Below are 23,187 nucleotides of genomic sequence, written 5' to 3'. Positions count from 1 at the left end.
CGAATTAATTAAAATAACCTGTCAATACAAGTAAACTAGTAATCCTGCCCTTTTTTTAAATCCCATTTCACTCTACCAGCTTTGAAACTAAACGAATTTAACTATTTTTATTCATCCTGAACATCGAAGCCTCCTAACTAAAATATTCCAGTATTACCAAAAAGATATTACTAAATCTCGAATTAATTAAAATAATTAACAAGTGAACTAGCAATCCTGCTCTTCTTTTAAATCACATTTCACTCTACCAGCTTTGAAACTAAAAGAATTTAACTATTTTTATTCATTCTGAACATCCAAGCTAACTGAACATCCCTAACTAAAATTTTCAATTGAATTCTAGGTTATGTTCGAGTATTACCAAAAGAATATTACCAAATCTCGAAAGAATTAAACCAACCAACAAATGAACCAGCAATCCTGCTCTATTTTTCAAATCTCGCTCTACCAGCTCTTTTGCTAAAAGAATCTAATTATCTTTATTCGTTCGCAACATCAAAGCCTCCCTCTCTCTCCCTCAACGGACTACTAATTCAATAGAAATCCACATCGAAGCAGACGTCGAAAAAGATGGAAAACAAAGGACAATACAGAAAGTTCAGCTCGGGCGATAAAACATCAAGCTTTGGTTGCTATCTGGCCAGGTGACGGAAACGTAAGAGAAGAGGAGGAAGGATCCGTCGGTGTCCGAAACCGCGAATCGGAACGAGCGTTCGCCATGCATATGTAGATGCGACTGCATCTGCATTGCAGATTTAACCAGAGCCGCGAAAAGAAAGAAAACGAGGCCCGATTTTCAGGGCAGCGAATTGTCGGGAAACTGTCATCACGTCACCGCGACCGCCTCCTAATTTGCAAAAAACTTCCTCTCCTCCGGCTTTCTTCCCTCGTTCAATTTCACGGCCCTTAAATACCATCGCGAGTTTTCTCTCGCCAAACTTCGACGGCCTATCTGTGGGAGATGGACATTTATCCCAGATTCGAATGCGACGTGCGAAGTTTTCTTCGAGAATAGACGAATTCGAGGAAAATATTGCACGAGAACGAAAATGCCTAAAATCGGGTGAAAAAAATATCTGTAAATTTTATTTTTTCATTTTTCAAAGAACCAGTTTTTATTCGGTTATTTTTTCGGTAGGATTGGCGATTAAATTTTATATGGACAGAAAATAACGTTCAAAGAGACACGAGGGATTTTCTTCTCTGAATTTTGTGGAGCTGGAAATATATGTATTTCTATTTTGATATTTCATTTTTCACCTTTTGATATCTCACTTTTTCATTTCAGAGGAAATATATACACCGGCGTGCATAAATATTAGGACACCCATTATGTTTGCACGGAAAGTATTGTATGATTTAAATGACATTTCTTCGCCAAAGTTAGTATCGCGTATCAGTGAAAATATACAGAGTGTTCGCGCTGCGTATTAATTCACAGCGTTTCATAAGAGGTAGATTTACGAGAAAAATAGAAGACCGTAGAGTTTCATTATTTCTTACGCAAAATATGATTGCTCGAATAGATTTTTCAAATTTGCAAGGATTTTAGATTAATAGCTACAATCTTTTCTATATCCTAAGCAGAAAAAATAGCATTTTCTCTACTTTCTTTTATACGGAAACAAAATGACCTTTCAACCCCTTCGACATCGCAGAGTTCACTTTTTAGCTACTGTACGCCACTATAGTGGCTTTCGCGAATGTCATCTTTTTAAACGGTATGCCACTAAAGTGGCTCATTCCGTCTGTGTTTCAAAGTATATCATACACAATTGTATTATTAATCATTACGTATAAGAAGAGACGGCACTAAACAGACACAAATCGCAGTGCTATGTTCTTTACGCGCAGTCCGCGTCGAACATTACCGTACAGAGATACTGCTCCGCGGAAAGTCCTGCCGTGGCTAAAAGGTTGAAGAGAATTCTTTTTCAAATTTGCAATAATTTTCTCTGCTTTCGATTCTATAAAAACAAAATGACCTTTCAACCCCTTCGACGTCGCAGAGTTAAAAGAAGTATTCTTTTCAAATACGCAATGATTTTCGCGTAACGACAATACCACAAATTTTTCTAAATTGATAGCTACAATTTTTTCTATATTCTAAGCAGAAAAAATAGCATTTTCGCTACTTTCTTTTACACAAAAACAAAATGACCTTTCAACCCCTTCGACGTCGCAGAGTTAAAAGAAGTATTCTTTTCAAATACGCAATGATTTTCGCGTAACGACAATACCACAAATTTTTCTAAATTGATAGCTACAATTTTTTCTATATTCTAAGCAGAAAAAATATCATTTTCGCTACTTTCTTTTACACAAAAACAAAATGACCTTTCAACCCCTTCGACGTTGCAGAGTTAAAAGAAGCCTTTTTTTCAAATTCGCAATGATTTTCGCGTAACGACAATACCGGAAATTTTTTCAAATTAATACAAAATGACCTCTAGACTAACCTTGAACCTTCCAACCCCATCGACATCACATAATCAAAAAGAAATTTCTGAAACTTCAAAGAATTTCTACAACGATAAAATTACTTGAATAAAAAACAAACGACTCGAACATCCACCCCCGTTTCACCTAAGCAACGCGAAACAAAGTACGTTGAATTGCAGATGGTTAAAAAAATGGGAAAAGTTCGCTGAGGATGCAGGTTCTAGCGCAACAATCGCCATCAATCAGCGGCGCGGACTCTATTCGGCCAGCTGCCTCAGTCTCTCGCGGAGCAACGGGATAGTGGTAATGAACCGAGGGTAGCCGCTGGCCATACGCCAAGCCAAACTCCTGTTAGAGGCCTGATCTTCTCTCTCTCGGCGGCGAGGGGCCACCGTGAGATTTCTCGTCGTCGGAACCAACACGAACGGAACCGACCTGTTTTGCGCGATCGTCACATCGTTTCGAAACGGTCGGCCAAAAATTTCGCCGTTTCACCTGTCATATTACTATGTATACGATACGTTCCATCGTCGTTTATCGCGGTTTAAAAAGCAGGACACTTTGTTTTACTCTTCAAGCTAACCCACCCTTCGACGTCGTAAACTCGGGTAACACGACAGAGAGAGGGAGAGACAGGGAGAGACTGACAATTACCAAGCGAATCCTCGAGTTAAGAAACTTCTGGTAACTCGAGTACACTCCTCCGTTTGATCCTCGCTGATTGATCGTGACATCGAGTTACGAAAGGGAAATAATGGTAGGCCATCGAGGAAATCGTTTAACATTTTCAAGAGCAATTTACCCTAGACTGAGAATGTACGATACAGTGAAACGAGATTTTTGTGTCAAGACGCTCGATGGTCTCTTCAACCTTAACGAGAACAATTGCAGGTAACTGAAATAGGGATTGGAGGCACAGATAGAGAAGAGAGAGAGAAAGTTGGTAGGAAGGAAAATGTATTCTTGGCTTTAATGGGTACTCGATCGAATCGATCGAGGTTCGACGAGAGTAACAGGAATGATCCACTGGTCGTGATTACGACGATTAAAGGCCATTTCTATGGTCCCGGGAAAGTAACGGCAATCGTGGCCGTCATTAGCATCCGCGATAGCGGAACGCCTCCTCTCGAGCAAAGTTCTTTGATGTCGGTGCTAATAAAACGTCGACGGTCGATTAAAAATAGCCCGCCGCGGCTTCGTAGGAATGTAATTTCGATAGTAGCCGGGTTCCTCGTTGACGCGAGCTTTTTATAGATCGTGACGGAACAACCTGTCTGTAAATCTCTATATATACACGTTTCTTTTCTTCTTTCTCCTACTTTTTCGTTGTTATTCTTCGTTAAAATGGACTAAAATAGATTAGTGTACGTATGCGAATTACACATAGGCCGTCATTCTGCGATAATTCGACAACGGTACTTCTCAACGCGTGAAAATTGCGTGAGAAAAAGTCCAAAGCAGTAACGAATTTTAACGCGTGACGTGTGTCAGACTGGAAATTTTTAACCACCGGTGCAAAATTTGTTATTCTGGCCGTATCGTTTTAAAATTAAGACGGATTAACCCTTCCACTGCTGTCGGCGCTTTGATAATTTTCTCGCACTGTGTTGATGCTACACTTTCCTCCTAATTCGATCCTTAAATTTTGCTCGAAATTCAATCCCTCGAGTACTCCCGCTTCAATTTAACAATGCAACGACAAAACGAAAGATTCCGCCGATAATCTGCCGCAGCGAAAGGGTTAAATGTTGAATTAAGGTGCAAGTGTGCCGCAAGGGTGCAACATACAGCCCAAACAAATTTTCAAAACGTCTATAAAGGATTAACGGTAAACAGGTGAAAAAAAAATCGTTTCACCGACGATGCAACGACCATTTCTATTCGATTTGCTAAATGGAGGATTGGCGATAGGAGGGAAAAGGTCCAAGAGACGTCTGGTAGAGAAATTGGACGTAGCCGGAACAGGTTGTCGAATTTTATTGAAAATCCACGGTTCCCTTTTTTTCCAGACGAAATGAAAGTTTCCCGGGGAAATTCGAAAATTGTTCTGATTTAACACAGACGAATCGTCCCGATCGATTTGTCTCACAGCAACGTCCAAATACTCTCCAGGTTTACTCCCATTTTCCCAGCCTGTGAACACCACACCGGGTGGTTCGTTCTCATCGATTGCTCGCATTCCTGGCTAACGGCGACACCCACTAAGATAACCACACCGCCAACCTTCCGACGGAGACCCAATTTCGATCGCGTATTACGTAACGTCGAAATTATACCTTCCGTTATTACGGTGAAAGCTCTTGGGAGAAAATTTGTCCATGTTTTCGAACGTTAAGACGGGCTAAGAGCATAGCAACCGTGCGCCGTCGGGCCGTTGCGTCGTCGACGGAGGATAAATCGTTCGACTTATCGATGCCTCGAGAAGGAAATTTCTCAGGATTCTCGCGATGGAAAATAGGCGAGTACCGTGAGAATCTTTTGGTAGATTCGATTCGAAAATGTGATCGATTCTTCTTCTTTTTTTCTTTGGTTAGAAAGCTTCTCTGTAACGAAGAGTCGTTCTATTTATATTTAAAGATCAGCCAGAGATTAACGGAGAATGTTGCGGATAGGAAGACGCGAGGCTTGATGAAAGGACCCGTGGGGAAATTAATCACTCGGCCGAGCCTCCAAGGAGCTGGAACAGCTTGAATCCACCAGGTGGTTGACCCGTATATTTCTCGTCCGGATATTTCTGGAGCTGTGCTCGTCATTTTACCGTCTATTTTAAAAATTCCACAAATTTCCCCCGCTCCGACTTTTAATCATAGCTGTAGCCGAAAGAATTCTACGGTAATGTCGCGGGTACATGTACATATGGTATATCCTTCGTGAGTTTAATCGGGCAAAGCAAAAGTGCGACGTGGTTCAATTCGCTTCGGTTCGGTTCGTTTCGAATCGATGAAATTGCAATTACGGATATCAAATTTAAAGTTCTATATCGGAGTCGAGAGAGTGAAATTTATCACTCTCGTGTAATTAAATTTTTTGCTATTGTTACTCTTCTGTTTTGCCGCATTTTACCGTGGTTCAGTGGAATTGATAAAGGACCAAATGTGAAAATAATAATATATTTCCGGGTTTGCGAAATTCGGCGCGAATTATCTTAGAAAAGTGAAACTCAAGAGAGTGAAATTTGTCACTCTCGTCTAATCAACTTTTATCCTACAGTTACTCTTCCGTTTTACCGTATTTCAATGGAAATATGCAAAATAAAAATGTATTTCCGGAGTTGCGAAATTCGGCGCGAATTATCTTAGAAAAGTCGAACTCAAGAGAGTGAAATTTGCCACTCTCGACTAATCAACTCTTTTCCTACAGTTACTCTTCCGTTTTACCGTATTTCAATCGAAATATACAAAATAAAAATATATTTCCGGGTTTGCGAAATTCGGCGCGGATAATCGTGGAAAGGTGTCAAGACGAATCTCCTCGCGTGTCTCTTTGAAAGTTTATCACGCTGTGGCCTTGGGGCCGGGCAACTGGGTCCAAAGACAACATCCAACAATATCGATATCCAGTGTACCAGAATAAAGTGAACAGCCCGTGGGGCGCGAATAGTGACACGGCTATTTGTGGATGCGCGACGGCGTGTGTGTACGCGAGGAAAACGGGCGAAAACATTTCGCGTAAACCTTCTCCACGAGACAGAAAGACGCTTCTTCTTCTCCAAAAACCTAACAATCTCTCCCAAAAACTTCCTCTCGAATCCTCCCTCTGTCGAACCGGAAATTCGATGGGAAAAAAAAGATCGAGAGACGGATTCCATTTGCATGGAAGGTAAATTAACGTTAATCGGATCTATCCTGGAATCGAGGCACTCGACGATCCGTTGAATTACAGCTGGATCGAGACGGAATTAAGGTCGAATTAAATTTCAACCTCCAAGCCTGCTGTCTCACCGATAACAGATTAACAAACGCGAAGATAGACGGTTTTAGGTACACACGGTAAAATTTTTGCAAATGGAACGTCGCTTCGCTTCGTATCGATATTTCGCAGCGACGAAGAGAAGAAGAATGCACGGAAGATAGGAAAATGAAAGATTCACTCACCCTCTGAGCCTTTCGCTTGTCGGCCCGCTGATTCTGGTGATATATTCGACTGAAATTACTGACGATAACAGGCACCGGTAAAGCGATCACAAGGACACCGCTAAGGGAGCATACACCCCCCACGATTTTTCCCGCGATCGTTTTCGGAACCATGTCACCGTACCTGCAACAAATAAACAATTACGAATTTTGTTAGTATGCATTTGGGTCGGTGGATATGGATTAAATTTACATTCGATTCGGTGTTATCTGTTTAATGTATGCCGCGCTACACGAGACGCAGAATATTCCATAATATTGAATCGAATGTTTATCGCGATAGTGCGCAATTATTCTCGTATAATCTCTTTGGTCGCAGTGGAACGGTAATTTTTTTCGCTGAGAAACAATTTTTGGTACAATAAACGTGGAATACGTCGGCTGTCTGACCATAGACGGACCGTTTCCCCTTTCTTCGAATACCGTGTTGCTTCGCACGCGTCAATCGCACCACGATGTGACTTTTCACGGTCGTTTCGGTTGGTTGTATGAAAAACAGTACCAAGTGGAATTAAACGGTGTTGCACCTGAGGCAAATATTTCCTCTGTCCGCGGTTCTTGACAGTCGCGGAGACTGTTTAATTGAAAAATCCAACCGTGCGACCTCTGCCACCACACTGTTTGCATAATTTCATGGTTATTTTACTGCCGCGAGTCTCACGATGAATGCCCGCCGCGATTTATACGATAATTTGCATCGTAAATTTTCACGCCTGTCTGAAGAAAAGGAGAGAGCGAGGGAGAGGTAGAGACGGAGGAAGAATGAGAAAATGGGAGAGAGGGAGAGACAGAAAGAAAACTTTCACGCCTGTCTTAAGAAAAAGAGAGAGAGCAAGAGAAAGAGTGAAAAAAGGGAGAGAAGAGGGAGAGACAGAGAAATAGTGAAAAAAGGGAGAGAAGAGGGAGAGACAGAGAAATAGTGAAAAAAGGGAGAGACAAAGAGAGAGAGAGACAGAGAAATAGTGGGAAAAGGGGGAGAGAGGAAGAGACAGAAAAGGAGAAGAGAGAAAAAAAATTTTCAAGTCCATCTGAAGAAAAAGAGAGAAAGGAAAGGAGGGAGAGACAAATAGGGGGAGAGAGGAAGAGGGAGAGAGACAGAGAAAGAAGGGAGAGATGAAGAGGGAGAGGGAGAGAAAGGAGGAGTGAGAAAGAAAGAAATTTAACCAAACCCAGAATGTACAAACTTCAGCAAGAAACGCTATGACGGACGATGCATCGAACGGCACACTTTCAATTTTTTCCCCGCGGATCGTACAAGAGCGAATAAAAAGAAACGAGGAAAAAGAGCGACGGAGGAAGCAGGAGATACAGGAGAAGAAAAAAAGCGACAGGAAAAATTCACGATATCCAGTAAAGATTACGAGCGCCTCTTCTTGTCGCGCGAACGTACCACGATAAAACTTTCAACGGCGCGGCTGTACTATACGTGTCCCGAAACGTGGCCAACCATTTTCCTACGATATTCCTCCGCGAGAGTTTGTACTTTTGCAAATCCACTTCGACCAACTCCGTATACTCTCCGACACGAAATTACACGGCCCGCGCGTTTTTCACCATTTCCCCCTTATTCCTCTCGCGGGCTTTTTCTTCCGCATCAATTTTCCCCTCGTAAAACGCCGCCTAACTGAATTTGGACGGGAAAATTTTACGGTGAAACGAAACGTATCTCGAAACGTCTCGCTTACAGATGAAAAAGATATATTTTAACTGATCTATCGTTCGCGATAAATATTATTCCAAGAAAATTGTGTTAATCTTCGATTCGATACTCTGGAGCAAACAATTTCTGTTAGGATAATATCATTTATCGTGAAAGACAGATGTATAGTTCATAATAAATAACGTTATTTATCGTAAATGATAGATCTATCGTCCGCGCTAAATAATATTATTCCAAAGAAAGGTACTCTCAATCTTGGATTATTTCCGAATTTTACCTCGATCCCATTCGGCAGACGCTTAAATTCGATCCTCTCTAGGAAAATACTCGTAAAATCGATACATATACCGAGGATCGTGTGTAAACTAACCGTGCTTAATGTCTTATCTCGGTAGAGGCGAGCTATACCGCAAACTTGAGCCGCAAACGTCAAGTCCACTTGACGCGGCTCTGGTAACGCGATGTCTGACCATGACGTCTCGTTTCACTGCGAACGTGAAAATTCGTTTCGAGAGACTTTAACGCCTCCAGACGGTATTTACAGTTTCAATTCATACCGATGCACCCCGGTTTAATCGAATAAATCTTTCATCTCTCTCTCTCTCTTTTTACTTTTAATAACTACCCTATATACACGCGTACATATGGCGCATAGATAAAAATGGAACACTAAAAGAAGGAAAAAAGTGTATCTCTCTAGAGGTAGTATTAAATTGTTTAGAACGGTCCAGAGGATTTATACGCGGCCGTCGAAACGGGGACGCGTAAAACAATTTTGACGAGTCGCGTTCATGAAAATGAAATTGGAAAAGGACGAGCAGATATGAGCGTGAAACTAAGGGGATATCCAATAAAGCGTAAATACGATCAAACGAATGATCTCTCGGAAATTCGGGCGGGATCCAGTAATTTATGAAATTAACGCAGCTAAAATGGGGGAAATTCGTTGAATTTGCCACACTGTGCCTGTGTGTTGGAGAATGAGACACGTATGGTTGATTGAAAAATGATGGATAGCACCTAGGGGCAAAGGCGAACTGAGCCACGTTTAAATAAAGGAGAGGATAAATCGAAGGATCTTGATCGATGTTCTCCAGGGTGCCAGAAACAATTCTAAAACGCACATAAACACATCCGAAGAGTGTATCGAAGAATGTACACATGGTTTTACGAGGTGTCCAACCATTCTCGAGAACTATATAAAACACCGAGGATACGATCGACCGTATCGTCCATGCCTGTCAGCTGTCCTCGTTCCCAAGAAACAACCCACCTCGTTCATATTTCTCAAACAGGTGTGCCCTGCATACGCGCGTCTAAACAACGCGATAAATTCACGAAAAGCTACGATACAGTTATTACCAACTCCACTTACCCGAAAGTTAGCGCCAGTTCTCTTTTATTCAACGCTAGAGGCGAATCGTCCAGCGAAATGCGAGAAACGAAGAGTGGAAGGGAAAGGGTTGGAGCGATTAGAAACGATGCTTGGTTAGGAGGAGAAATTGGGAAACAAGGTGAGTAAATTGGAAAACGTCAGATCAAAGCTCGAGGAGAAGTTTCTTTCGTCTAAATAAAACGAACCACCGTGGAAAAATTCGACTGTGTTTCGTCGAACGCCACACACCCGATGACAGATGCAATCGCCGTTTTCCAACCCTGGCCGAGCTCGTTCGAGCGAGACATCAAAAGGAACGATTGCAGGAAGGAGAGAGAGAGAGGTGAACTGTGCTCGAAGAACGGAAAATCAAGCTGGGAAAAGAGCGTGTAATAGATCGTGAGTCTTGGACCTCGTCTGGTTGTTTCGCTGAAATTTTATGGCACCAGGGTACACGGACCAACGTCCAAATTGGAAACATATTGGAGGAAAAATTCGCGTGACACTCTCTCGTCCCTGTGGACTTTCGCTCTCCGCCCTGTTCGAGTGAAAAATTTCCGATGTGCAAAATAAATTCCGTTAGCTACCCTCGCTTCTCCCTGGATTTCCACCGGTTAGAGGAACGTTCCTGTCCAAATCGCTCAAGGGTGTATTCCCATGTTTCAAGTTGGAGAAAAAAAAGTCGATCCGCGAACCTCTGCTACGAACGAGCTTTACGCTAAGAAATCCCATAACTCTGGGAATGAAAAATGCGAAGAACCGTGAAAGTACAATTCTACACTCTCCGAACAATCTAGAAAATACTGAATTATTCAATCCCCTCGAGTATTCCAATCTCGAGTTCTCACTTTAACCAAATCTCTCCTGAAAGAATGAATTGCTCGACCGTTCTCGCCAATTCCCAACTGTGTGAAACAAAATAACAATCTCTGGATAGAGGAATCCGTATGTACGGTAAACCGGTGCGAAAAAAGGGGGTGGGAAAATAGTGGTCGAAGAGTAGGAGGTGGATGGAAAAGCCACAAATGGCGTTAAAGGTTTATCGGCGCAGTCGAGTTGCAGCGAGAGCTATTCATCAAGATGGGGACGCACGAAACAAAGGATCGAAAGCCAGGAATCATTGGAAGGCTACTATGGGGGGGTAGTAGTGCTCGGGAAGAGGGGCGTTAAGCATGGATTCCCGTGGTCGTAACGTGTTTGTGCCAGCACGCATTAGTGGCCAGCGGTTTCCACGTAATTACGGCCGGTGCAACGTGCAGGCCACATATGTAGGCCGCTGCATTATTAAAAAGAGAAACGTGTAGGCTAACTGGCAGGAGACTGAGGCGCCGCTAGTTACCAACGCTTTGCGGATTAATCAACCAAGGAATCCGTCGTGGATCGTACTGGTTGCTTCGATTTAGCTAACTGGCTTCTCCGAGGATTCGTGAGCAATTTATTAAGTGTGATTTTAAGAAGTTCTGGGGTCTTCTTTGGGGAGGAAGAATTGACGAGGATGAATTTTACTTTGACATAAAGTTTCTACATCTCCAACAGTACGACTTCAGCTGCGACACTCTTACACTATCTAGAACAGTCTAACTCTATCCACAACACATCTGCTCTATCTGCAACTCTGACTCTATCTACAACTCTCCTGCTCTATCTGCAACTATGACTCTATCCACAACACACCTGCTCTATCTGCAACTCTGACTCCATCTACTACACTCCAACTCTATCCACAACTCTCCTGCTCTATCTGCAACTCTAACTGTATTTACAGCACTCTAATTCTATACACAACGCATCTGCTCTATCTGCAACTATGACACTATCCACAACACACCTGCTCTATCTACAACACTCCAACTCTATCCACAACACTCCTGCTCTATCTGCAACTCTAACTGTATTTACAGCACTTCAACTTTTTTCACAACACACTTGCTCTATCTGCAACTCTGACTCTATTTACAACACTCTATCTTCAACACTCCTGCTCTATTCACACCACTCGTACTCTATTTGCAATTCCGACTCCATCTACAACACTCAGTTTCCACAAAATTGAACTCAATCTAATACAACGTTCCTCGTCACACTACGAACAAATAGTTATTACAAACCCTCTCCTCCTAACATTAATTTTCTCCTAAAACCCTTCCTTGCTCTGCTTCATCTTCCATTATTAATACCCTCAAGAACCCAGATATATATCTATACATAACACTCGAGTCACACGAAAGTGGACCAAAAACGATCCAACTCCGGCAACCGCCTCGTTCATCAAACATTCAAAGAACGATTTCGCTAATGCGCGTTTCGGGGCTAACCGCGGTGCTTTTAATTGGACCAAGCCAAGGCAGAGAGAGAGGCAAGTCTAGCTCTGTACAGACACTGCAAACGGAACGCAGACAGAGGGACAGAGAAAGTGAGACAGAGAGAGAGACAGTGAAATCAGGAGCAAATGTTCGGCGAAGCTAGGAAAATCCAGGAGGCCGCCGCGATCCGGGTCGACGTGTTCCAGCGATGTATGCCGAATTAGTTGACGGCACGCCGCGCCGGCATCTAGATCCCGCGGGATGGAACCAAACGACGACGTGCACGTCCCGGAAGGACCCCCACGAAACTGTGGCGTAATTCGATAAAGCGGCCCCGGGTCTGGTTTAGAGAGAGAGAGTCTCCGCCGACGACGGTCGAGGATTGGCCCGCTGGCGATGTTCCATATTACGAGCCACGCTTTTCCAACCGAGAGCCCACTTAGAAAATAGCGGTAATACGCCCCGGCGCAAAAACACCAGAATCGACCGAATTATCACCGTCGGAATGGATCTCGTCCAGCAGCTTTGTTTTTTCCCTCTCTCTCTCTCTCTGCAAAAACCAGATCGATCGACTTTCGATTTATTTGGCAATCGTATCACGCTCCGCTGTTTATCGTTCCGCAGATATACGTGCCAATGTTTGCGTGAAAATAAAAAGAACCCCTTTCGTTCTGTTTGTTGCTTCTCTCTCTTTCTTTTTTCGTATACACAGCGCTGGTTGGGGAGAATTGGAAGATTTTTCAAGAACGAAGAAATTTTTGCAAAGTGATTTTTCGTGGGTCGTATTTTACGTTACATCGTGAACAGAGTTTGCGGTGTTTATTTGAAGAACACAGAGATGAAAGACAGAAATTGATTATTTGTTGGACCAAAGTATTCACGTTCGAAGCTAAAGAACGTAGTGTATTCTTGAGAAATATCGCTTCTAAATTTGCCGTTGGAAAGAATATAATAAGCTTCCAGCGGCGATATGTGGTATCGATATTTCACCAGTTACACAAGACCGGTTTTAATTTCCGAGGAAAAATAGCCGGAACCGGTGTTCTCGTTTTAGTATTTCTCGTTTCCACGCAGCTGTGACATCGTTAATAAGGACGACACGTGTTCGCCCCCGGAAAATCCGTGCTGCTCATCGGCGCTGCACCACCAGCGAACGAGAAAATAATTGCGATAGGCTGGTTCGCGGTTCTTGTCGCCGGACAAAAAACCGACGATCGCTCTTCGTAAAATCGATGCTAACCGGTGGACAAAAAGCGCCGGCGACCTTATCCCGACTGTGTCAACTATTAATTAAATCTTACTCAACTTCCCTGGTGACTTCGACGAAGACATTAAGCTCCGACGATGTTACGGTAGAAAGAAATCTAGCTTTTTCGAGCAATTTTGCTAACAGAAAGATAAAAACAACTAGGATCTTCAATTTTAATACGCTATTAAGAAGGTAAGGAAGAAACTCTGGCATCGAAGATGAAGTTTTTGACCATTCCGGAAGAAGATTTTCTAATTGAAGATGCATCAAGTTGGCCTATAGCCAAGATTGGTGATGAAACGTGAATTTAACTCGGTGTACTTGCGTTCTTACGGTGAAAAAGTTCGATCGAGGACTTACCATACATCTTCCGAAACAATTATTGCTCCTTACAAGTTCGCGGAAGAAAAAGAATTCATTAAGAGAGAGAAAAGAGAGAAGGAAGGATAAGAAATTTGCATAAAATTAAAGATGAAGGAAATGGAGTTTACAGCGCTGTTAAAGGGATCGAGAAATTCTTAACGAAGAAACTTTCCCAAGAATAGCGTCCCTTTTACCAAGGGGAGAGCAGGCTGGTAATCGTCGATCCGCCCCTCGATCGACACGGATCGTAAAACATTTGTGAACAGTGTTCTCACATCCGGGGCAAACAAATTGCTGGAAAACTAACGTTCGAATCGGTGTCTAGCTCTCGTTTCCCTCCCCCGTCGAATTAATGAAAATTTCGTGAAACCTGGGGGGATAATTACTTCGTAAACCGTGTCGCGCGCTCGTTGATCGAACACAGCGGGAGAAGAGAAGAAGGGAAGAAGAGAGAAGAAAAAAGTTGGCTACCTGCCCCTACGATCTCCTCCGACCTGATTTCTTTATCCGCTTCTACCCGTGGCTTTCTTCCCTCGCGAATCAGAGAAACGAGGGGATCCCGCCGTGAGCACGAGGGAAAACTACTTTTCCACGCCGACGAATCCGATCGTTCCGTCTTTCCAACGGACAAACGCCGGCAACCGGAACTTCGAGCCAGCCAAAGAACTTCTCTCTCTTCTATTTTTCTGCTGTGCTCTCTTCTTCCTCATTTTTTCGTCCACGTTTCCTCAAAAGCGGCAACTTTCCTGCTCGAGGAACGCCCGGGGCGCAATTAACCCAACGAGAAAAGGCGCTTCTGAATCGAACACGCCTCTACGAAGAGAGAACAAGGCATCGTTTGATCGCTTTAAAATTTTCTAGTCGGGTGTTTTTTTATGTGACAATGATAATTGACAGAATATAGCAATTTGACACAACTTGGAAGTCTAAAATAATTGTACAACTCTGAGAACTATAAAATGAGTCTTACAACTGTGAGACAGTTTAGACAACTTTTAGAGTAATCGTACAATGCTTTATACAACACTGTATCATCAACAATTCGTCTCTATTCGCAACACAACAACTCTAGCTGCAACTTTGACTCTATCTACAACACTTCTACTCTATCTACAACTCTAGCTCTATACACAACACTGCACCTCCAACACTCTGACTCTATTTACAACACTTCGACTCTATCTACAACACTTCTACTCTATCCGCAACACTTTGATGACTCTATCAACTTACAACACAGACTCTATCCGCAAGAAAAATCTCTTCCACCATACACGTACTCTATTTTGGGCTTTTCCCATTAAAACTGGTCAACGCATCGGTGACCCTCGTGCGTCATCGAGGGTTTCCACGAAGGATCTAGCTCATATCCCCGTCAATCCCCATTTTATCTTTTACAACCCTCGTCCTGTGCCTCTTAAAACTACCTAACAAGAGGCGAACATTTTTAGGATACTATAAAACCTATATTTTCCTCGCTTTTCTGCGTCTCTATACGACGTCATCGTTGGAAAGCAAAATAAGATATTCCAACAAAGAAGTGAAAAAAAAATGTTAATAGAAATTCGAATAATTCCGGTGGTATTCCAGAAACAGGATTTCCATTTAGGGAAAACTGACTTGGAACGTTCCGCGACATGATTAATACCGACCAAGACAATGTTCCACCGAGATTATTTCCGACAAGCTCGCGCACAGCCATAATCACGAGCACAGACACCGTACAACGTCTGTACCCTGACATGCATTAAAACCACTCGCGAAAATGACTTAAACCATCCGAGTAATTTGCTTAACCCTTTCGGCAAATTTTCTGCTGTGGCATCTTTCTTTTCAAATTTCTTTCCTCGAATTAACGTGGAAGACTGCAGAGGATCGAATCAAGCCTTAAATTAATACGGAAGCGCGCCAAAAGGCTCCCATAAATTTCCAAAGCGCCTGTAGGCGCCAATAGCAGCGAAATGAAGGAAACAAAAAACAGAAAAAACTTACGTTAATCCACGTCAAGCAGATAATCCAAAGTTAATTCTATCTCTCCACGGAACGTATAAAACTCCATGGTCGTCGTTTAACGTCCAGAGAAACGGCAGAAGAAACGCGTAGCTTGCATATTACAGCGACACTAACGTTCTAGCCAGAGGGAGGAAAAAGGGGGATTATTTTTCCTCTGTGGAACACCGGGAGAGAAGGGAAGAGAGGATTCAGAGGTAAATAACGGCTTACGGGATCGCAAGATGGCGGACATTGTGGCCTGCTCCAAGGATAATACTCGCAGGGCCGAAAACAAGAATCGTCCAAGTGACCATGAGACCCTTTTTACGAGACTTCTTTACAGAATAGTAAAACCGCTTCAAACTTTTCACGATTCGACTATTCGACTCTCTCTTTCTATCTATCTCTCCGAGTACGCGTTCCAAGCTACCGAACCGGGAGTTGTCAACTTTGTCGTATGATCGACAGTTTCGTTAATTTTAACGCGTATACTTTGCCGCGGTAATAATAGAAACAGCCGTTCGGTCCTCGATATATCTCTTCGTTTCAAGAAACTCTCTCTCTCTCTCTCTCTGCCTTGCAGACGGAACGAAATTAATTAACTCGTGTCGGTCGCTGCACCGGTTGACATAAAACGATTAATCAATCGTCCCTTGTATCGTCGAGTTATATCATCGAGTTCGCTTGTTTTAGCTGGTTTTTTCTTCTTTTCGCTGTCGAAAATTTGTAGATGTGTTCGTAGAGAAACTGTTATCTTCTTTGTATTTTTAGCTGTACGATTACTTTTATACTTTTTATAGTGAAAGGTTGAGATTTTTGGACGAGTTAATTTGATAAATCGTACTCTAAGAATTTAAACTTAAATTTGAGCAGCTAAGTGGTGTTTATCAGTGAAGGAATCAGTAGGTTTACGTTTACTTCGGTAATAAAAGACATTTTTTTTTTAGAACGAATGTGTAACGTGTTCTTTATAGGATTCGTGTTATTTCTGAAAACACTATTTTTTCATAGCTGAACAAACTTTGAAATTGCTCTACTGTAAAATTAGGAAAACTATGCGTATCAGTTTTTACCATTCAATAGCAGATTTAGAGAAACATTGGTGCTCGCTATCAATCTGAGCTTATCACGTCGAATTGCTATTCTTTATTGTAAAAAAAAGTTGCGATTTAGTGACTTCTCTCTGAGTGACGTTCACTTGTGTTTGCGCGTATGTTTCGATTCAAGTTTATTTTCTCACGAGACGCTAAAAATTTTTTAAATTATATTCGCAAATATAGCTAAATCCAGAATTAAAGGCTTCGAAAAACACCGATTGAGGTACTAATTTCGCATAATTCGTGGCGAAAATGTCTTCGTATATTTTTCACAAGGCGCTGAAATTTAAAAAAACAATAATATTCGCAAATATGGCAAAATGCACAGTTGAAGGCACCGAAATACCAATCGCTATACTAATTTCGCTTAATTTCGTGGCGAAAATGTCTTCATGTATTTTTCACAAGGCGCTGAAATTAAAAAAAATAATAATATTCCCAGATATCCCCAAAATTCATAGTTGAAGGCATCGAAACACCAATCGCTATACTAATGTCGCGGCGAAAATGTCTTCGTATATTTCTCACAAGACGCTAAAAATTAAAAAAAATAATAATATTCCCAGATATCCCCAAAATTCATAGTTGAAGGTATCGAAACACCAATCGCTCTACTAATTTCGTTTAATTTCGTAATGGAAATGTCTTCGTTTATTTCTCACAAGGCGCTAAAAATGAAGAAAAATAATAACATTCCCAGAAATGGCTAAATTCATAGTTGAAAGAATCGAAAGGCTCAAGAAACGAAAAGTGCTCGTCTTCATTCCAGAAAAAGTACCAACCCGAAACAGCACTTTATAAGAAGAGGATCGAGCTTGAGATGTGTGTTAGGTTCAAGGAGAGAGAGCGTTTCTTCCGCGGGACGAGTGCAGTGTCCGTGTTGTTCGTGTTGGACAGCCGGGACACGCGACGGCAACCACGAGTTTAGAATCTAGCGAGACCGCGACGGATTAGAGTTCTATCTTTAGAGAGGCACAGGTTGACGAACGTCGCGAGAATATCCGCCGCTTAAACGTTCGCGTTAAGCTCGGCCTTAAAGCCGATCCCCCGCCGATGAAACGCCAATCGTAAATAATCCGCGTGAACGCGTTAATCGTGCCTCATGCCGCTGAATAATTACCGAATCTGTCCAAGTGAACCGTGAACCAACAAACTGTTATCCATAAATTCCTCCGCGACGATGTATAATCCGTGATAAATCGTTCCTCGGGCATCGCAGTTTAGAAGTGTGAATATTTAGAGCAAGTCAGAGTGTGAAACTAGAGTTTCAAGCATGATCGAACAATGTTTGACAGAGGCGCGACGAAAGAGCGTTTCAGAGATCAGGAGGATTCGAATAAACGCGATTAAATTCTGTTTGGAAATTTCTGAAACGATCGAGAATAATAGAGCGAGAGTGCAAGGATGCGGAGTGTGAAAGATGTCGGAATAATCCACAATGAGATTCCAACACGAGTATCGTCGGTGTCTTACACTGTTCAATGGATATTTGTTGTGTACCGTGCTCTTATTTATTCGGTTATAAGGCGTCACGGTCTTTTCTCAACCCAATGCGGAATGGGATTAAAATTGTAGTGAAAATGTTTAGTGCGGTTGTTGTTCGGTTATAACTTTTGCTTTATTGTGGAGCCGTGGTTCAGCTTCTTGTTACAAAGGCTCCTTCTTTTTGACTGATGGTCTGTATTGAACGGGGCGGCTTATATATATGTAGGAACCTAAGAAAAAATATCGAGGGACCCAACGGGAATCGAACCCGGGACCTTCGGCTTAGCAAGCCGAGGCTTTGCGCGCTACGCCAACCACTCCCTCTGTATTTTCCCTCCTAGGTTTCCTATTTGGGTACGGAGGCCCCGATACTACAGTATCTTGAATTTAAATCTCGAATTATTGAAATTTCATTGGCTAATTTTAGAATTTTTAAAATTGGAATATTTAAATTTGAGTATTGTATAGGAACCTAGGAAAAAATATCGAGGGACCCAAACGGGAATCGAACCCGGGACCCTCGGCTTAGCAATCTACGCCAACCACTCCCTCTCTATTTTCCCTTCGAGGTTTCCTATTTGGGTACGGAGGCCCAGATACTACATATATTTTTCCGGAGCTGCGATTTCGAGGAAAGGGCCAATCAACGCCTTTCCCGAAGTAAGGTCCCTTTCGCGGGCTTCTATACGCAGGTCGTCGATCGCGTCAATTTTTCGTGTTTGAGGACACGACAAATCGTTTAGACGTTTTTGCTCCTTTTAACTTCGAATATGTGCGCTATCGATAAACGAGTGTGATCTATGATCAGCGGGAAACCTTTTCTTTTGTCACGTATGCGATGGAAAGTGCGTTTCACTATATCGAACATTCTTTATTATCATCCATTTTTAATTGCCAAAAATTAATAAATAAACAGACGCAAATATATTCACAAATTCTAATAATAAACGCTATTACAAAAATCACTCCTGCATCTCTATCAAATTTCCCCAACCAATCCCTCCATTATTATCCCGAAAAAACCCCTCTGAACTTGGGTTTCAAAAAAAAAAAAAAAAAGCAGAACGAAAGACTGCAATTAAATCTCTCTATCATAGTCAACGAGTAAGATCGAAAAAGCCAGAAAACTCTGGCAACGATTTTCTCTAGCCCGTCTCTCTTTTTTCTTTTTTTATCCATTATTCTCCAGCGTGCTAACGAGAATCGAATGTAATGGATTCGAATTTATTTCAAAGCGGGCTCGAAAGGAAAATAAAATGGGGGAAAAAAGAGAGAGAGAGGGGGGATGGGAAAAGAGGCAGCAACGTTGGCGAGGAAAAAATCGATCCTAGGGACCGAGAACAGCGTTGTTTGCTTCCTGTTCGCCTAGCTTCGCCGTTTGATAATGCGACCGGTCGATAAAAATGGAGTCCGGAGATCGGTCCTCGAGCTTTGTTTGCGGACGATGTTCATCGCCGGCCCTTTCATCGCGTGCAAATGGAACGGCCGGCGTAATGAAAGTGTCATAAAATTAAAAGAGCCTCGGTGGGAGAACGTTTCCGGTCCCGTTGCGCCGCGTCTCCACAGGCGGAACGTCTCTCCTTCAATTCCACCGCGTAAAATCTCCTATACCGTCGCATGGTAAACGAGTAGCAATTTTCGAGCGAAATACAGCAAGCGTGAGAAGAAAAAAAAATGAAACTGTACAAGTTCACTTTTTCCGAGAGATTAACGAACGATCTCGCGAAAAAGAGGCTAAAGTTTGCGAATTTTTTTCGTAGATGACTACCGTGTAAAAAGTTTCAATTTTTTTCGGGGATATAAATGTAACTTTCAACTTTCCTCTGGAATTTTTAGAAGCTGAAAGCGTTACGAAACGGAGAAGTTATCGCGGAACCTCTTCTGTTGGACCACTCTCCTACTTTTTTTACATTTCTAGTTTTGAAAAATTCGAGGAAATCGCTACGTTTACATCCTCCGAAAAAATTGCAACTTTTCATCTGCTAGGTAGTTGCGAATAAAATTCTCAAACTTATATTTAAAGGCCTGAGGGCGGTGTGTCCTCTTAACGAGCAATCAAATGCACGAATTCACGTCGAAAAACGGAGAAATGTCGCGCAGAAGGAACGTCAACCTCTCGCAGCTCTAGCATTAAACGATTAATTTTAGTTTCGCGTGTAAAATTCTTTGTACATCTGCCAACCAATCACCTATTAATAGTTCTCCTTTTGTTCGCCTGGCTTCCCTGGCTATCACAAACCACCTTCTTTTCCCGCAACAATCTTCCAACGCTGGTCCATTCATTTCTGTCGTGGTGGGTTACACAAACGGGTGTTCGTTAAACAAATAAAAAGTTTCGACGAAGGGATCCATATATCAACGACGAAGTTGGATATTTTTCGACAGGTAATTTATCCGCGAATATCGCATCACGGAGAGATCGCGCACACTTGTTTCTCGAAGCTTAGAGGAGCGGTCGAAATCGGTGGACGAGATGCAACGCTCTATTAAAAGCAGAGCACACACAGAGAGGGACACAGACTTTCCAGATTTGAGCGGCGCGCGTTTCCTTCCGAAAATAAAGCGCATTCTCACCTTGCGATCTCCGTGCGTCAAGATCTCACAGTGACGAAGACAAAGTCACTGGCGAGGAGATCGATCGGCAAAAGGCAGGAGAGGAAAGGCAGCGATCGTGCGAGAGGAAAAACGAGGAGCGAATGGGCGGAGAGAAGTGCACAGAAATAGAGAGGCGTGGTTAGGTTTCTTCTGAAATAATATCACCTGACCCGAATTTTCGCCTACAACTTGACAAATTTTCCGCCAACTTCTCGTCTCCGACCGTCGTATCTAGAGAAACACCCTGGGGTAGTTTTTCGATGGGTTAGAGGAGGAAGGATGAGAACGATAAAACAATTTCGCGGTGACGACGCTGGGATTTTTAACGAGACGTATCGCGACAGGGGAAAATATTTCAGGGAAACTCGCGACAAAGACAAAGCGGCACGCTGCAGCCGAGGGTCTTTTCTTACACCGCACCGGTGAAAAATCGCTTCCCGGTGGTTTTGTCGCGAGAGGCTGGAGAAATTGGGGGAGAAATCGTGACAGTCTGACGACAAATTTGGGAATTACCGGGGAATTGATTCAATTTTGGTCTTAATGAGTTCATTCTTCATCTGTGAACGGGATTATTGTGGATAGAAGAAAATTGTAGACGTGGGAAATAAATTTTCTGGGATTTTTTCTTAGATCGAAAAGTGGGAAATTGGAAGAACAAATTTGAGTTGCATGGAAATTGATTCAATTTTTTTTCTCGCTTCGATTTCGTTCCTAATCAATTCATTCTTCATCTCTGAGTGGAACTGTAGATAAAAGAAAATTGTAGACGTGGGAAATAAATTTTCTGGGATTTTTTCTTAGATCGAAAAGTGGGAAATTGGAAGAACAAATTTGAGTTGCATGGAAATTGATTCAATTTTTTTTCTCGCTTCGATTTCGTTCCTAATCAATTCATTCTTCATCTCTGAGTGGAACTGTGGATAAAAGAAAATTGTAGACGTGGGAAATAAATTTTCTGGGATTTTTTCTTAGATCGAAAAGTGGGTAATGGAAAAGCAAGTTTGAGTTACACGAAAATTGACTCAATTTTTTTCCTGCTTCGATCTCGTTCCCGATGAGTTCATTCTTGAACTCCGAATAGAATCGTGGATGAAAGAGAACGGTAGACTTGGGGGGAAAAAATTTTCTCCAGCTTTCTTTTTGGACTAAACAGAGGGGAAATTGAATATGAAAGGAGTCGATTTTTCCAAACCGAACGATTTAAGGATTCGAATCTCGGGTAAAGCTTTTTATTTTCACCCTTTTCAGCTGCAATCCACTTCTCCACCGCGACGAGATCGTTCTTTTCCTCGTATTCCAATCGCATTACGCTCGACCGTCCTCACGCTTGTCTTATACGATAGAAGCGATTTTATCTTCCTTATTGTGTTATCCTATTATATCCGTCGAGGTTCGTTTCCCATGACGCGCGCCACCCCTTCACTCCCTCTCAGGGAGAAGAAGAAGGTAAAAGGGATTGTTTACTACCGAAAAATTCATTTAGCTAAATCCCAATTTGCAATTTTAACGAAAATCCACCATTTCCCAAAGCAATGAAAGTTCCATTATAAAGAAAGAAACTGGTTGTGACGGTAACCTTAAAAGTGTCCCCGCACCGTCTCTCTCTCCAGAGACACTTTGACACGAAACGAAACACGAAAGCTTACAATTTCGATTAAAAAAATCCATCGCGTTGTAGGTAACGCGTGTAATTTCACGGATAAATTGCTCGCCAGGCGAATAACTCCAAAAGTACCGGCAAAAGTGTGTTCCTCGGAGAAAAGGGTTTCCCAAGGAGAGGAGTGGGGAAAAGTACGGAAACCTGGGCAATATGAAATTCTGTTAATGGAATTTCAAGTAATCCGCTCGGTTGAAGGAACCAGCGAAAGGAACACCGGTTCAGAGCCAATTGGTCTACGTGAAAAAGAATCTTACACTAAAAAACCTGGCCATTTTATCCCTGCAGCGGTACACCTTTTTTCCTCCGTTCCAAAAAATTCGAAACTTTGCATTCTCCGTATAAAAACGCCTCTCTCTCTCTTCGAGTTCTTCAACAAGAATAATCCCTCCGGGCAAAAATGCAGGAAATAAAAGCAGATTAAGGGTGCACAATACAGAAGCACACGAGGATCGTGGACGTTTAATCGCGGGCAGATCCCCTCGCATTCCGCGGGATTTCAGATATAATCGCGAGTCCCACGGAATCAGGAGCTGGCGCGCGAGGTTCGCCTCGCGGCCAGATAATTCCGCGAGCGAGAGGATTAGGAATAATTGAGGCACAGCTCGTTCGAATTATAAGCGGCGCGCGGAGGCGAACTTCTTGATTAATCGGATAATAGGGCACGCCCCGGGAAACTCCGCGACATGCGAGATCCGTCGCGACGCTGATTCAACGTCGAACCAGACCTCCTGCCATTTCCTCTAGCGACGCGACGTGTCCTGTGCCTTTCCCTCCTGATAAACTCAACCTGCTTTTTCTCTCGGGCCTTGTTCCTGATGGTCCGATTCGTGTCT

General features: G+C 42.6%; 1 protein-coding gene across 4 annotated transcripts in view; it reads right to left on the bottom strand.

The window, feature by feature from the left end:
* LOC108580207 (potassium voltage-gated channel protein Shal) overlaps positions 1 to 23,187 on the bottom strand; it is a 158,428-nt gene that overhangs the window by 94,693 nt on the left and 40,548 nt on the right. For all 4 annotated transcript variants that reach the window (XM_017943913.1, XM_017943912.1, XM_017943914.1 and 1 more), the window contains exon 2: positions 6,537 to 6,699. In XM_017943913.1, coding sequence (XP_017799402.1) covers positions 6,537 to 6,699 — 163 coding nt within the window. The remainder of the gene's footprint in view (positions 1 to 6,536; positions 6,700 to 23,187) is intronic.

This window comes from Habropoda laboriosa, unplaced genomic scaffold (genome assembly GCF_001263275.1).
Source record: "Habropoda laboriosa isolate 0110345459 unplaced genomic scaffold, ASM126327v1 scaffold2, whole genome shotgun sequence".
Taxonomy (NCBI): domain Eukaryota; kingdom Metazoa; phylum Arthropoda; class Insecta; order Hymenoptera; family Apidae; genus Habropoda; species Habropoda laboriosa.
Note: the sequence above shows the minus strand (reverse complement) of the source record. Positions and strands in the feature narration are given on the sequence as shown.